Here is a 17,253-nt window from a genome sequence, read left to right as displayed (position 1 = left end):
GCATTTAGATCAGTGTGTGATTTATATAAATCATGCTGAGTTTTGGGTTCAGTCAGCATTGTACAAGAACATGAAGAAAATTTTAAAAAAAGAAAAAAAAAAGGATTTACTCTGGAATTTACACTGAACAAGACACAATACAGTACTGAACGATTGAACTGAATGTGTGCATGTGCCAGTGTGTATGTGGCTGTGTACTGTACATGTGCTATGTGCTTATTATGTTATGATCTGTGTATTTGTTGATGCAAACACCTGTCTGTGTTGTGAGCATCTAAAATCTGAAAAAACAATTGGGAAAAGCTTTTGTGTTTCCCTATGTGTAGTTGTATTATGATGCTGTTGAACCACTGACTTTTATTTAAGCATAAAAAGATTATTAAGTGTGAGTACTTATTATGAACTTTATATAATATTTTCCATTTGCAAGTTAGAATTAGTCTCCTCAGAGTCTTTATAAAATAATGTTGGAGGAAGAGTTAAAATGCACTCACAAAGAAACACATCAGCTCTAAGTCTCTGTTTATGGGAGAGTCTTGGTGCAGAGCTATCAAAACTAGTGTCAATCTCCAACACATAGGTACTCAAACATACATTTTGTCCACTACACAAGCACACACACACACTCCCCTCCCCTTCCCACCTCCAGTCACGACAAAGTGTTGGTGCAGTGCAGCTACAGAATAAAACCATCCAACCAAAAGTGAGATATCAGGCAGTAAGGGTCTTCAGACTCCTATGATAAAACAAAGAGAAACAAAACATAGACATAAATGTTGAGGTGTAAATGAGATATATACTGATATATAAGACAAGAGCGAGGTAGACAGAGGAAAAAGAAGAAAAAATAAGTTTTAGCCACAAGTTTTAATTCTGTTCTTCTCTCTGTTCTTGTTTGAGTCTTCCTGATTAAAGTTAATTTTATCCAATAACCACAAAGTTTCACTCACTAGTCAATCAGAAATCTTTATTCTTGATGATCAAGCTTCCAAAACCTGGGCCAAGATTAATTTAAATTTTATACCAAAACAAAAAAAAAAAGTGAAGCAACAACTACTTTAATGGGACACACGTCCATTCCAGATCAAATTCACAGGTAAATTAAGATAATTGTTACTGAAATATACCAAAAGCACAACCACACAACATCATTAGCCCAAGCCATCATCCCACTATAGATTGTTACTACTATGAGCGTTAGTTTGTGGTCTGTATAACTTTTTACACTTCTACACAGCACTCTCTAGTGGGCATGTTCTGGATCTGCAGTGTAAACATACCAAACACATCCTGTGGAACACACACACTCAGAGAAACAGAGAAAATGAAGCGATTATGAGATTCACTGGGGTTTGTTTGTCAGTTAGTTTTCTTTTTGGTTCCATTATGCTTCAGATTTTAGTTGGGGAAAACACTCTGCACTGTGGGGTTAGTGAAAGAGGACAAAGAGAGAACTGGAAGTGAATTTGTCCATGAGTGAACTTGGGTGCCTTTCGGAGTTGTAATTATTACCACCTACCTGTTTTTTTTGATGATTTAGGACCCTGTATTTGAAGCAGTAGTTTGACATTTTGGTAAATTGATACCACTTCTATATCTGTCATGTTCACTAAATATGTAGCTGGAGCCAGCAGCTGGTTAGGTTAGCTTATCTTAGCATAAAGTCTGAAAACAGGGGGGAACAGTTAGTCTGCATCTGTCAAAAGTAACAAAATCCATCGACCTCCATTCCCAAAGCTCCCTGATTAACACATCATGTCTTGCCTAATCCGGATAACAGTGGTACGTTACAGGTTTAGGAGGGGTTATGTGTCAGACTATTTCTTGACCAAGTGCAGTAACTTCCTGGAGTCTCTGCAGGTTGACTTGCAACCTTATGGTAACGACAACACTCCAAAAAGTTACTGCACCAGACTGAAAAATAATGTTTAAGAAGTGTATCTCCCAAAATGTCAAACTATTTTAAGCAATTTTCGCCATGCCATAGTCCTGGGAAGTTGATTGAGGTAGGGTAGCATAAGAAATTGCAGCATTGACATGTATCCCTCCAAACCGTTCTGGGTGTAGGGGACAGTATTTGGGGCTTACTTCTTTCCACAGAGGTCAGGGGTCACCTCACGAGTCCTCCACTTCACATTTTCCTCTTGATTACCTCCAACCCACTTTTTGCAAGCCAAGAAATCCATGATCACAGAGATCCACTATCACAATCTTGCACTGAAGGTTTATCAGATTCTGCAGCAGGATTGTTCAGCACACAGACAGCCTACGTCAATGCCCATTTGGAAAGTTTACACAGAAAAATCAATAAATATCTTTCTAACCAGCAAAAGAAATGGCAGAGCAAATGGATAAAGACAGCTATAATTCAAACACATCCTCATGTGTCATTTCTTTATGGTCATTCAGCTAAAAAAAAAGCTGGGAAGCTTATTGTTGAAGGATAAAAATGATTCATAACATTGTATTGAATTTCTGCCAGAGTGGCAAATTTACAGACGCAAACAGAAACAGGAAGAACAGTTAAGAGGTGAAGCAGAATGAGTATGTCCACCCTGCTCTGAAGACTCTGACCCTTGAACCCTGACCTCTGCTTCCTTCACAGTGCTCATATCACAGGTTGTCAACAAGCAAGACTGATGAGCCAATGAAACTAAGAAAAAAAAAAGCCTTTTTTGTTGCATGGCAGGGATGTTTCAGGTGTCAGTATCATGAGGAGCTATTACTTGGATCTGTTAGAAGGAAAATACATGCATCTGTTAAAGAAGATGTGACATTTAACATGCAGTGTTAATGTTCATCTATGTCAAAAGTTTGGATGACCACCCAAACACAAAGGCTTTGTATAGCACCCACAAAAAGGCTACTTCAAAAACAACTTCTGAAGCATATGGAATTGACCTGCTGCAATGCAATTCTCAAGACACAAATTTGCAACTCCTGTTTCCACTTTTCCTGTTTTTATTCACATACAAGGGAGCTGGTATTTGACTGTGTTCAGTCTCAAGATTTTCAATTTTTATTTGATCTTATTTTTTTCCATGTCTGTTTTTCTTCACATCATTACTTCCTCAACCCCAAAATCCCAGACAGTCCACTGTGATTGTGCAAGGGAGAGAGGAGGGCGTGTGTATTAACAAAACTCTGTGATCAGTGGTATGTTCTCATTTCTTCAGCACTTCTGTCCTTAAGCTGCCTTAACAAACAATTACTCATGCCTCCCACTATCTCCTCAACAATACAGGCGTTCTGACAAAAGTCGGGTTGGTTTCCAACAGACCCCTTCTCTTCACCTCCTCTTTCTCCTTACTTCCCCCACTCAAGTTATTTTGTGTTCCTCAGTTCTTCCGGTAGCGATTCTTTGGCTTCTCACCACAGCCGGTAGCCTCGCAGGAGGACAGGCCAGGCTGTTTGCCAGAGTTAATGCTGCTCAGAAGAGCGGGCAGCTCATTGGTGATGGCCCTCTCAATTTTATCCAGCAGACAGCCTCCCATGTAGGAGCACTGAGCCGACAGGGGCTTGAAGTTGGTGATCGGGTTGATGCCAAAGAAGTCACGGTAGGCATCACGGTTGGGCAGGTCAAACTTGCTGACGTTGGTCTTGGCTAAGATGGATTTGAAAATGTAAAACTTGTCTGGGTCATCCACAATGTCCTTGAAGACTAGTTCAGGGTCGCTGAAGAAGCTCATCTTTTCTTTAAAGGTCTGGACATAGCGGTCCACCAACAGGCCATGGATGCGCACACGGATGCCATGCTGGCGGATGAAGGCAATCTTGTTCTCCATGCGATTTTCAATTACCTGGTTCAGATCTTCCAGAAGGGAGATTTCCTCTCGCTGGAAGAGCTCACGACTTGTGTCAGGTGCGTAGTCATATGGCCAGAAGGAGCTGACGTAGACGCGGGGGGGTTCAGTCACATTGATGAGGGGAGCCAAGCTCCAGAAGAGCGCTCCATAGACTCTCATTAAGTCCTGGGTGGCCAGGTTGTCAGCCTTGTTTAGGATAATGCGGATCTGGGACTCACGACCCTTCAACTGCCGGAAGAGCATCTCCAGCTCCAGGCCAACGTCCAGCTTGGTGGGGTCAAACACCACGAAGATCAGGTCAGCACGGTCAATAAACCACTGGCAAACATCATTGAAAGGATAGCCTGGGCAGAAGAACAGGAGTAAGTAACTGTTATCACTAAATGCTGAGTTGTACATAGCTGCTTTGTATTTCAATTGTGATGTGAAAAACTGAAGGTCAACATTTGTGCTTCACCTCTCTCCTGCTGCTTGCGGTTCTCAATGATTCCTGGTGTGTCCACAAAGGTCACACGTTCCAGCAGCTTGTGGGGCATCTCGATACCGATCAGCTTTTCCAGGAAGTTTTGTCCAAACTTCTCCAGGGGCGAGAAAGAGCGAGAGCTGTCTGCTGCCATTACAATACCTTCAACAGAGCGGATCTTCTCCCCGTGCATAATAACAGTGAACTCAGAGGTAGTGGGCTCAGCTCCTAAAAACAAATGAAGGGAGAAACAGAGGGAGACATAAGCAAGAACAGATACATAGATGGATAGGTACATTTTGATGAAAGAAAATCATAGATCATAAATTCTGCTCAGGCCAGAAATCAGTTCATCCTTCACACGATGTCATTAATCTAATTCCATAAAACCTCTGTGATGGTATCTGCCTACTCCGTAACCACAATGACAGCCTCGCACTTACACACTCAACCCTCTAACATTTAGATAAGGCAGCTGTCTCTTTAAAAGTTCTGTGGATTTATTATGGCATTTCAGGGTTTCTTCATCCTACTTTGGTTACAGAACAAACAATTACAACATTTAACTTTGTTCATTGCAAAAAAAAAAAAAAAGTGCGTGTAACAAACCTGTGTAGAGCTGATAGGGGCTGTCGTTCAAGCCCAGGAGGTAATTGATCATGGAGGACTTTCCAACACTCCAAGGTCCCAGGAAGAGTACCATGGGTTTGGAAGTAATCTCTCCATCTGTTTGCCAAGGAGAGACAACAGTGATTAAAGTCTCAGTATGATGGCTAAATGATGACGAGGAATCTCTCAAGTTCATCCCAAATTTTATGTGGAAAATTATGAAAATTAATTATTATGAACTTTGAGCTCTTCTTTGTTGACCTATGTGTGACACAGAATGAAAAGGATAGCTTAGCCAAAACATCAATCCATCCAAAATGTATCCTGGGGTTGTTTTTGGGATGAACTATACTTGAAGTCTGAGAGACACGAAGAAGCCAGTCAGAATAGCACTGTCACTCTTAATCCAGAGCACAGAGGATTTTTTAAGGAAATAAAAAAAAAAAAAAAAAAGATAGGCAAAGAAACACACTGAAGCTGTTAGGCATGTTTAAAAGAAAGAGAAAAAATTTCAGTGAAATGCTGCAGCCATATCTCAGTGACACGCAAGAAAGCAATGCCATTACTTTGACATAAGTCTCAACAGTGCAAACAGTGTGTATCATAGCAAGCTGCCATGTGTGTTGTGAGTGGACATGGTGTCGGGGTGGGAGGGAGCAAGAAAATTCTTTTATAGCCTATTGGACCAAAAGCTGAATCAATTCAACAGAAGACGAAGATTGAAAAAAAGTCAGAAGAAAGAAAAAAAGAAAAAAAAAGACAAAAAATATTTCAAAATCAAAAATCTAAATAGCTGCTCCTGATGTTAGCAGCTTTCAAAATGATTTAACAAAACAAAGAACAAAGTGTGGGGATTCATTCAGTTCACTCTTAGCTGAACGCTGACCACCCTTTCCCACCAGTGTCCCCTCCCCAAACCTGTGTTCTTTGCTAAAGCCAGAACTGCACATGCAACCCCCTCCATATTTTACATTTTACACCCAAACCACACAACTTAGCCTCTCTGTACATGTTGTACATAATGTGCTGCCTAAACTCTACCAAGTTCAAAGCCCTTTATGTTTGAATCACAGTATTTTTCCTTTATTTACATTTCTTCCCTTTTCATTCTTTAAAGTAGATTTTGAGTTTTTGCTGAATTTTTGAATTTTGAATGAATAAATCAAGAAAGAGTAAATCCATTTTGATTCACAGAAGGTATAAAACTGCTGCTCTCTGTGCGTCATCTGTGGATCACTTTGACAACCCCCCAGTCTGGTTCACACCGGGTGCCACCCAAAGTGAAACATGCTTGAAATTTCTGACCCACAGAGAGCTGTGCAGTATTTATATTGATAAAAATGGCTCACAAATGTATGAGGACAAATGAAGGGGGGGAAAGGAGGGGCTGAGCACTTCAGGCAGTGCCATGCACAGGTAAGCCCCCCGTCCACACCCACCTGTGGCTGAGTCCCCCAGGGTTCGTCCGGGGTAGGCTGTTAGATGAGGGGATGGGGAATGGGATGAGGGAAGACAGGAGAGGGAGGGTGGAGTACAGAGAAGTGAAGGGAACAGGAGTTGGAGGACAGTGAGGTGAGCTCAGTGTGGGAGTGAGGTATCTACAAGCAACAGGGAAGGGGTAGAATAACAATGTGCATGAATGGGTGTGAGATCTTCAGTAAAATCTAGTCCCATATTTGACCAAATGTGTCAAACATGTCCGTCTGGAAATGGATGGTATGCCTGTGTGGTCAAGCACCATATAAGCGGGCGATATAATCTAGTTATTTACTCTTTTCTACAAAATAATAAGTGTTCATTTATGAGTTTGACATAGTGGTATTCAAATTTGCATGCGTGCTAAGCCTGAAAAGCCACAAGAGGGCGAGCTTTATTTCACTGTGAGAGAGACGAGTTTGTTCCTGGAAGTTCAGCGTGCAGTTTAAGAGTGTTGAGCTTACTGTGAAGAATCATTTAAAAATCAAACAGACGTTACAAAAAAATTTAAGGTATAGAAGAAAAGGGGAAGAAATATCTATATTAAGGAGCATTAATGGAGGGATTTAGACAAAAAGATTGTATATCTATTTCCTGGGCCAACAATACCATGTTTTAACAGCTAATTTCAATGTGAGCTGGGCTGTAAACTTTAGTGGATGTGATTATTTCTTAACAGTTTTTGTGCTCTATAGTCAACAAATGACCTCTCCCAACAAAACTCCCAACATGCTATTACACATATCACAATAAATATGAGTCTGAGTAAGAGCCCAAAGGAAAAATAAAGTCCCAAGAAGAGAAAAAAATGCTATAGTGCTATACATAGTGCTGGTGTGAAGATGAGGTGTGTTTCTAAACAAGTCAACAAATCAGTCACCAAAGCAACCCAAACAGAGAACCAGCACAAAACAACAAAGCACAGGCAGAGCAGAAGCCTCTTTGATACCTGAGATCTCGTGCTGCCTCAGCTCATTGTACTTGTAGGCCTGCTCCATCGGCTTGATGGATGTGTGGTAGATCTTCCGCAACCTCTGTAGAGCCGCTGGAGGCCAAGAAGAAAGAGAGGAAAGGGTGATGAAGATCTTTCACTATAACTTCTGCTTTCTGAGATTATGTATGGCACAAATGATGAAACACTCAGGAAGACATTTGCAAGTTCCAAGGAAATAAGGGAAAAGAATCAAAGGAAGTTTTCTAAAGTATTCAACTGTGTGACATACTTTATTGAGACACCTTCAACATTTCCGTTTTAGTCGAAGCACAAAACGTTACAAAAACCTACATTACACCTGTTGAATCATCTTTGACCCTCACCTGCATAGTCTCCTGCTTTTTCTTCAGTTGCAAGTCGTAGCGTCTCGTCAATGTGAGATCTGTCTCTGAGGACGGAAGTGTAGTCTTCCTCTTCTGTAAAAACATTGACAAAATTTATTGTTGTGTAGCCCTTTGTACACCTCATCCACCTTGTCTTTTCTGATGTCTTCAATTCCACCTATCTCTCTGTCTTACCTTTACCTTTGTAAATACAAAACCTTTAGAATGTTTGCTGCATGATAGCACCGGTAATATGTTTGCAAAGTGTCTGGAAAAAATGACAACTAGCCAAGCGGCAGACATCCCTTAACATTTCCTGTTGTTTTACTTAAAACACACAACAAATCTACAAAAAGGATGATAAAATCTCATTCCCCTTGTTTGTTGTTTCCTTTCTTTGAAAACTGCATGATTTCCCTTCTATGTACAGCATTTACGTTATTTTTGGTGCTTACATTTTTGCACCCCACAATGAACATGCGTGTGGTATTTCGATGACTCCTCACAACCCTCATAGTGTATTTGTGTGCGTGTGTGTGTGTGTGAGAGAGAGAGAGAATCCAAGAGAACATATCCGCTCACCAGTGTGTCATGTCCACTTTTGAACATATCAGGTTGCTTAGATCACAGCTGTTAGTACAATCAGCTCTTAATTTAGAAAGTAAAGGCTGGAAATAAACAGACAAAGACATTTGTTCGACATCACCATGAGCTTATAACAACAGCAAAGATAAGAGAGGCAGATAGAGGGACTTCCCCAGTTTCATAACAGACTGGGCGGAGAATTCAGAGCCGGACTGAGTGTTTCCATCAGTAATATACATGAGACAATGATGTGCAATCCTCTGTCTTTTCTCTTCTATATTTATCCACCTATCACAGACTTATCACACTGTGAGGCCTGTCCTTGTGTGCCCAGGTCTCAGAACAGGCCTCCCTGTAACGCCTCCTACACAACCCTGCTTCAGACAAACCTGCAAAGGCTATGAACTATATATAGGAGCAGTCTTCCTTGTTCACACTTGCATACCCTGGGGGGTTTACGGGCTTTAGTACACAAGCTACCAGACACTCCCCTAATAGAGTTGTTATGGAATTTTAATGGTATTTACAACATAGTTAGTGGAATATTGAATCTGATATTATAGTGGCTTTAGGGTGATTCATTGTAGTCATTCAACTGTAAATCAGACTGGGTAAAACACATGCCATAATATGAATACTGGGGTTGTTATAGAAACACATTGTCTGCATGCTGCCTGTCAGCACATCCCAGTTAAGTTCAGTTTATTGGCACAGGAAACGTAGCAGCATAGATCATGGTAATCAATCACAGACCTGATCTTAAAATAATATTTCCTGGCTTCCTTTTCCAAAAATCTGACAACAAACGCAACATTTAAACACTGCAGTCTTATAAAAACCAACAACAGATCGTGTTCAGACGAAGAGACCTGAATGGAGGATCAGACAGCTTGAAAAGCTGGGGCTGTTACCCAGGGGACAATCCTCTGATCTCAGCTGGTGACTGGCAAGGAACCTGCTGAGCCCAGGTTATGTCTGGGCACTTGTGCAATGCTCATCACAAATCAAAAGCTGACTCGTATAAAGCAGAAGCACCTGGTGAGGGAAGATAAAATATTTTTCATCAGGTTGCAGCTGCAGATGTCTTGAGCCAGAGGAGCAGCACTTTGAGAATTCTCGTGCACAGTGCTGGCAAATACAGTCTCCTTTCAGTCAGTTTAATGCACCATATTGATCTGGAACAGGCCCAATAGAGGCGATAATTTTACAAACACATTTCCCCTCTGGTGAACCACAAGATCCAACGCTACAACTGCGTGCTTATTTTTCACATCAATCTTTATGAGAAGGTTGATGTCAAGATTAGCAGCAGGTTCTGGTTAGAGAGAAACAGAAGAGGTCAGGAGGTGACTTAAATATTCTTTGAAACATTCAGCCGTACTCTCCATAACCCCGCTATCTGGCATCACAGAAATTTATGTTCAGCTCAGTTAAAAATGTGTGCTGTTAAAAAGTCTAAAAAAAAATGTTGCATACTGCACAAACTTTACAAACTGTGCACTGAGATTCTTTCACTGAGATTGAACATTTTTTTTACAAAAGTTATTAACCAAATTGCTTCTTTTTTTTGGCTCCAAAAACTGTACTGAGAAAAGATTTGTATCACAACAAAGTAATGTTGGATGATGACACTTTTCTACACATGATAATAAAGTGTATATCAGTATCAGAGGGCAGCAGTGTCATGGCATCCTGCACCATAACCTGGAGTACAGCCACTGACTATGCTGTCAGTGACTTCTAGTGTTTCTGGCCAAGAGTCAAAATGGCACGTTGTATTGGCCAAAACCAATGGTGCATCAAATGACAAGTAAAATCATCTGAAGGCCTGTTTGTTTACAAGCCTGAAGCAAACTTGTTTATATTAAGAGCCCATGAGTATATATTCAATAAAACACACACAATTTTGTATGGCTCAGTCTTTAAAGGGCTAATGAAAAAGAACTGGTCAACCGCCAAGTTCATACTCTTAACAAATAGGGAGCAGCATATTACCAGAAAGTCGGGCTGTCCACCACATGCTAACTTCAGTAGATATCTCTGTGAAACAACACACAGACATCTTTGACATAACATCAAAACTATAATTTCTTCATGTTCTGTTGATAATCTTAATCAATCTTTGAATGCTTTAAACTAAAATGCTTATATATTGCCCCTTTAAATGAGACTTCAACAGTTGCTCCGTTGCTGTGTGGCAGCAGTGACACACACTGCTGGTTAAGGAACAACACAGCACTGATGATTCTCCCCGAGTCAACCTACTAAAAATAAATCTGTGTAATGTTGCTCGCAGCACGGTGCAAGAACAAGAGAAACCAAAAGGTTAGCACCCAGAGTAAAAGAAGGGTATGAGTAATGCTGCAATGCCTAAAATGATCTATATATATATATTTTGTATATGTCGCTACATATTTGGATGTGTAAAAGGCTATGTGTTATGTTTTTATCCTCAAGAAGGTGAAGGTGAATGTGGTAGACAGAGGAGAAGTGTCTTTTCAAAGCAGCAAGGATTACCATAGCAATGCAAGAGTAATTTTGCATGTGAACTTATGAAGACGTGTGCATGTCTCTGTCACATCACTCTACTCAGTGTTCTGTGTGGTGAAGCCGTGATGCAACTTACAGCTGGAAAATAAATTTAATATCAATAAAGAAATTTAAAATCAGAATCAGGTCAGGTCAGAATCAGAATCAGGTCAGATGTCAAGGAGAAACACTGGGTAAAGATCTGGCACAGGATGGGATTAATTACAAAAAGAAGAGGAGGAAAAGGTTTGTTTTTTTTTTTGGTGTGAGAGACAGTCTCCCACCAGAGGACACAGGGAATGATTCAACTTGGAGGCTGAAGCAGCTTTTAAGGAACAAATTGATCTTCTCAAAGTACCAGGCCTGTCCCTGCAGTACACAAAGCTTACTCAAGCCTCTGTAACTTGACTCATCACTCAGAAGAGTCACGTCTTTTAACACTAGCCTCTTGAGTGGGCCTTAACTGCTGTGAACTTGTTAACACCTTCCAATCCAGTCAATCCCCATTGGAGGCCCTGGGACAGAGCTCCGCAAAGATCAGAGAGGTAGTGTTGCCCGCGGACAGCGGACCTTGCATCAGCGCTCAAAATTAACCCTGCAGGCGCCAGGGGAGTTGAACCCCGGACATCTGCACCCAGGACCATGTGTCCTCACTGAGCCCGTTGCCACACAACCTTCCCTCAGTTTGGAGAAACATTCTCGTGGCATCAGTACATCCAGGAGGAATGTTGGCGATTTAAGCCTACCACAGCCTCAGCGACTGAGTAAGTCATACCTCAACTATAGATTCTTATGTGGAGGCTATTCAGTCAGAAATAATGTCAGTCAAGAACTGCAAGAGCAAAACTTATGCTGCTTAAAAAATATGCTGCTCAAGTTTGAAGTCTAAACTTCCCCAGATGTTTGAATTTCACTATACAGACTGGTGAATGTAGTTTTAAACTAAAAAGATGTTTCATATGTTTAAATACCAATGTGATTTGTAACATCACAAATTGTGGAGCCAACCATGGTTGAGCAAATAATAGGCACAAATTCATAGTTGAAAAGCTAGAGATCACATACTGAACTAAAAAGATGTATTATTTATTCTACTCAATACAAACAGGGAACACCCCAGGTATTACGTACTTATGTAGATACACATGTGCTGGCATGTATCTGCAGTCATGTGCATTTACACCCTATATATTAGGTATCTGTATATGTGTAAAACCCCAGGATCAAGTTCTGCTTGCAGCACAGTGGAGGTAAATTGAATTAAACTGAACATGATGAGGGCAGCAGGCCTGGAACCCCCAGTCAGAGGATTTATCCTGAGCATGGGGGGATTGAGGCATCCTTATCTGAAGGCCACAGGGTTCCACTGGAAAGATCTGTGGAGAGGCATCGAATTCATTTCAACAGACTGGACAAGATTTTTACATAACCACTGGCTCGTAAAATAACCAAGGATTTAATTGTCATTAACATAACACACAAAAGCCAATTTTCTTTTTCAGTTCATGAGGACATTGCATATATATTTCAATAAAAACAAAACCTAATGATCTAAATTAATAACAATAAACTCATAACCATAAAAATGCATGTGCTTTCCTCTAGCAACAGTAAGAGGTATGACTGCAGTCAGCAGAGCTTGTGCAAGGCGTGGTGAGAAGAGGCCACAGATGGCAACAGGTGGCACAGCTTGTGGAACTAGTACCCCCCCAATAGTCAGGAATAGCCCCACAATGGGTCAGAAAATGGGCAGAGGTGGGGGCAGAATCCTGCCGCCTATTTTAAGACTTTGACTCTTAGTCAGTCTGGAGACTCAGAGACATCCACATCCTACAGAGCTGACTGTGTAACATACAGGCTAGCCACATGAGGGCAACTGCACCAGCACCACTCATGTAAGTTTCAAACACAGTACTGATACTTGGCAATATGCTAGTTTTACAAAAGAAATGCAGCTCAGTCACAATATAATTCAGCCTATGTTTTGTCTTCATCACTTTCACACCATGTCCTGAAATATATGTATTTAAGACAGAAAATCTTTCCATGAAAAGACAGGCTTTCTAGATCCAAATGCTGGCACATCTTGCTTTACAGTAAAACAAACAAAAAACATCACTAACTCTAGTGTTGTCTCTGGACCTTATGGACCATCTCATGTGAGCCAAATCCATACTGCAAGTCCTCTAAGGGGTCAATGACAGCTAAACATGAAGTGGAGTGCTCAGAGAAAGGCAAAGGGCAAAGGCACTTCACGCTGAGGTGTTGATCTGATGCCTCTATCCCTGCTCTCCTGTTCGAAAGCCAGGAAAGGACGTCAGGTGCACTTGGGACGGGGGGGCTTGTCTTAAGGAGGGGTCTGTAGTAAGGCGGTTAAGTATGACTGGTGTGTCCCCTCTACTACTACCACCAGAGGGATGTCCCAGACATGCCACATGCCATCAGAGGGGATCACGTGGTGACAGTGCGCCTTTAACTTTCCATGTCTCCCTCCCTGCAAAGTGAGGAGGCCAAAGATGTTTTTACTGTATCGAGGATGGATAGTATTACAACTCAAGTATAAACACACTGGTGTGAAGAACTAATCAAGGCTCGAAAGAGGCTGCTGTGATATATTTGTATATCCAAAAATCCTAATTTGTTTAGAGAGGGCCAAAATATTCTACACACGGCACTGTGTTCTGTGCTAAGTGCACAGTTATCACTGTTTTCTGTGTGCGGTTTAGAAATATGCCGTAATTAAATTTTTACGAATGTCATTTTTATATTGTAGAAGTACTCAAACCACACTGACCACAACTTCAGTCCTCGTTTGGTCACTCAGAGCAATTCACACGAGAGCAGGTTAGTGTAGGGTTTCTAGCAACCTTACAATAACCCTATGGTTACTATAGTAATCTATGTCTATCAGTATATGGTAACACTGAGCAGTGTAAGACACATGCAAAACCCTGCAAGCGAGCAGCATCGCGGAGCCATGTTGGTCATGTAAAATACTCATTCACATCAGCAAAAGTTTTCCTCTAGTTCTTGCTTTAGGCATGAAAATGGAAGCTTTTTAACACTTACAGGTAAATGACTGTCAGATGGAAAATCTGAAAGAACATCTGGTGTGTTCCAGGTGTATTCACACAGCTATACCTAAATCTAAGCATGCCTAATCATACCGTGAGGACAGCAAAATATTATCATACAAAAAATTCCCTCTATCCTGCTTACAATCTCCAAAGTCAAGGTGTGCTTACTTGCTCCAAATGTAAACAATTCTACACTATAAATTAATGCAATGCATTCACTGTGACGTGATTGACTCCTGTCTTCAATTTTCTTTGAAAGAGAGACACGCAACAGAAGTGAGTGTAAGATTTCACAACATCAAGATCATCTTGTCATCGTGTTGGCACAATGCTGCTGCTTTCTTCTCACAAAATGTGCACAGAGGGACACAGGGTTAATGTCTCTGCTTTTTGGACCAGAGCTCTGCTCTGCCCAAGGCAGTTACACAACCCATAATGAAATGATAGCAAATCGATTTCACATTCCTTTAGAATGAGATTACCCTTTCTGCTCCCCTTAGCAGAATTAGCTACTTCAGTGGAGTTCCTGACAGAGATCAAACCAATCAATAACACAAATAATTACACACTGAGTGGAGATCATGATTCTCATAATTGTCCATAACTTGCAGGTGCTGGAAAGAAAATCTCCTGCATGCTCTACAGCAAAAAAAAAAAAAAAAATCAATACACATTACACACATGCAGTGGATTTAAAGACAGAGGCCACCAAAAGACACCTGCATGTGCCTGCAGAAGGGGTCTATAAAGGCATGAACTGCAGCCACAGCCCAGCCCCTCCTGCCTGGAGAATGCATGTCCCTATAAGGCCAACTGCTGGGAATAAATTGCGATTGTGACAGTGCAGAGTGACAGCAGCTGTGCAGCGTATCTAAAGGGAAGCATGGGGCTGGGAGGGGTGAGGAGGGAAGGGGAGTCGAATGGAGGGAGGAACTGTAGTGGACAGTGTTGGGTTTCAGGAGGCCTTCCAATCTTAGACACCTGACAGCAGCCTGGAATATGGAAGCCTGGCCCCAGGCTAGAGAGCTGAACGCCACCCCAAGGACAGACAAGGGTGACAGACAAGGGTAACAGCAACCACTCTGGTCCAGAACCACAGACCGGTCCACATTTCTAGAGTGGGTAGTCTGGGAAAAGTTGTTGTCACTATGACAGTCAACTCCATGGGAGCCATGTAATCATATTTATTGTGAGATTGCCTTATTTCCACAAATTGTGATCCCTATATGTTATGATACTACGGACACAGGACACAGGAAATATAGGAACTTTGGGGGTGACTCTTCCAAACCAAGCTGTGGATGATAAAAATCCAAAGGGGACCATATCAGTGAATGCTGAGGTTAAAGACAGGAAATGCTCAGTGCCCATTCAAGCTCTGGCGTGGCTGTTCTCCTCTCCTGGGTTAGACTAAGACTTTCCATCAGCTGGTGCCATGCGTTAGGACAGCTGACATGCTGTCACAGGAGAGGCTGAACTCTAGCTTGAATAATCCTCAACTGCTCTCCTTTCGGAAACTCACCAAAATGGGGATAAGACATTTGTTCGTACATCAAAAGTGTTAGGCATTGCAGTGTTTTTTGTGGGTTTTAATACTTAAAAAGACGAGACTGAACCAGTTAAATCAATCATTTTGTACTGGGTGACTACAGTTTAATTATAAATTGGAATGGATTTTAAATAGTCCTGCGTTGTGGTAAAGAAAGACCGGGGTAACGTTTCTAACTCTATCTCTGTCTATCCTCAGCTGGTGTCCGCATGACTATCACTGTCCCCATGCATTCTGCCTCCAGAATTTGGTGCCATCCCTGACCAAACTGCCCCACAGTCGACATAAGAACCCTCCTGTACTTCTTACTTTTGGGCAGCTTATTTCTGTTAATTCTAGCAGACTGAAACACAACTGAGCTCACAACATCTGACCAGTCACTGTGCGATCAAACCAACAGAGCTAATCAAGCACAACTGCAGCACATTCACTAAAGCAACCTCCAAAGGCATACCATGTCACCTTTTCATTCACTGGCAGCACTCAAACATATCTGGTGCCCACAGTGCACCCAATTTACACAAAACAGGAGGAACCCATCGGATATTTGACCGAAATGCTTCTTACCTGCTGTGGCCTGCAAAAGCAGCAGGGAGAGGAAACAGCAGATCGAGACTGTACCCTTCATGATGGCTGCCAGGAGAACTTTGATAGTCACACAGACTATATATACCAAGGCAGGAAGGTTAAAGGGCATGCAGAGAGAGGAGGCGGGGCACAGAGAGGGCCAGCTGGTGGGGGGGGGGGGGGGGGGGGCTGTTGCAGGAGTTATAGCATGCCAGAGAGACTCTACGCGTACAAGCAGCTGACTCTCTTTTTTAGAGAGGTCACAGCTTGGGCCTCAGCATCCGTGCACCAAGACCTGGCTCTGTCTTTTAGCCCTGAATCGCTCAACTTCTCACTGCTGATCATTTTACAAAATGAATGTTTGAAGACTGAAAATAGGTACATGTTTTAAAAGAAACAACACTTCTAAGATTAAGAGATTTAAAATAAGATACAAGATATAAGATAGTGACTTAAGAGGTAGACTAGTTTGATGTAACATTAGCTTTTTCACCTTGCTTCCAGTCTTAATGCTAAGCTTAATGTAAAATAAGATGATCGCCCCCTGGCTCTAGCTACAGACTTTTAATGAATCCTCTCATCCAAAACTCAGCAAGAATGTGAATAAGATCATTTCCCAAAATGTTGAACTATTCCTGTAAAATGCAGTAACACCAAATAAGAGTAAGCAATTACCTGCTTGTAAACTGATGGAATAGGAATAGCTTTAAAGGAATAGTTTGACATTTTACCATTATCATTGTCACATCTGTTCACTGAATATTAAACTACCACCAGGAGCAGGTTAGCTAAGTTTAACACAAGGACTAGAAACAGGGAGAAAGAGAGTTGGTCTGGCTCTTTCCAAAGACAACATAATCCAAGATTAAACAAGATAAAACGAGGTACAATGTGCCAATTAGTGAGATTTATAGTGGGTGCCAGGGTAGCTGTTTCCTGCTGTTTCCAGCCTTTGTGTTTTGGGCTGTAGTCATGTATTTAAAGGACCAATATGACAGTGGCATCAATCTTCTCATCTAATTTAGCAAGCAAGGAAAAATGCAGTTACTCCAATTAAAAGGAAACAGACTGAAAGGGAACAATAAATTAAGAAATTAAGAGAGAGAACCGCAATGAGCTGCCATGTTTGCTTTGCCTAACAAAGAGTAATGCTCAAATGACTGAAACAGGCTTTACAGTCCTATCTTCACAAACTATTTGCAGTAAATATTTTTCAAGTAAATGAGGGCCTGGCATTGGAGGGAGCTGTCAAATCCTTACTCTACTAAGGAAGAA

The 17,253-nt window shown here is 41.5% G+C and overlaps 1 protein-coding gene across 2 annotated transcripts; it reads right to left on the bottom strand.

Annotated features, from left to right (window-relative positions):
- Nucleotides 1–953: 953 nt before the first annotated feature.
- On the bottom strand, nt 954–16,055 carry srl (sarcalumenin). Of its 2 annotated transcripts, XM_041063194.1 has the most exons (7): nt 15,979–16,055; nt 7,672–7,764; nt 7,304–7,399; nt 6,318–6,353; nt 4,879–4,995; nt 4,264–4,497; nt 954–4,150 (listed from the first exon to the last, which is right to left on the bottom strand). In XM_041063194.1, the coding sequence occupies exons 1-7, from the start codon at nt 16,037–16,039 to the stop codon at nt 3,339–3,341; spliced, it is 1,449 nt and encodes a 482-aa protein (XP_040919128.1). In that variant the 5' UTR covers nt 16,040–16,055; the 3' UTR covers nt 954–3,338. The 2 variants fall into 2 exon arrangements, with proteins under 2 accessions (XP_040919128.1, XP_040919129.1); XM_041063195.1 differs by lacking the exon at nt 6,318–6,353.
- Nucleotides 16,056–17,253: the final 1,198 nt, after the last annotated feature.

The sequence above is a fragment of the Toxotes jaculatrix genome, chromosome 18 (assembly GCF_017976425.1).
Source record: "Toxotes jaculatrix isolate fToxJac2 chromosome 18, fToxJac2.pri, whole genome shotgun sequence".
Lineage (NCBI taxonomy): Eukaryota > Metazoa > Chordata > Actinopteri > Toxotidae > Toxotes > Toxotes jaculatrix.
This window is presented reverse-complemented; position numbering and strand designations above follow the sequence as displayed.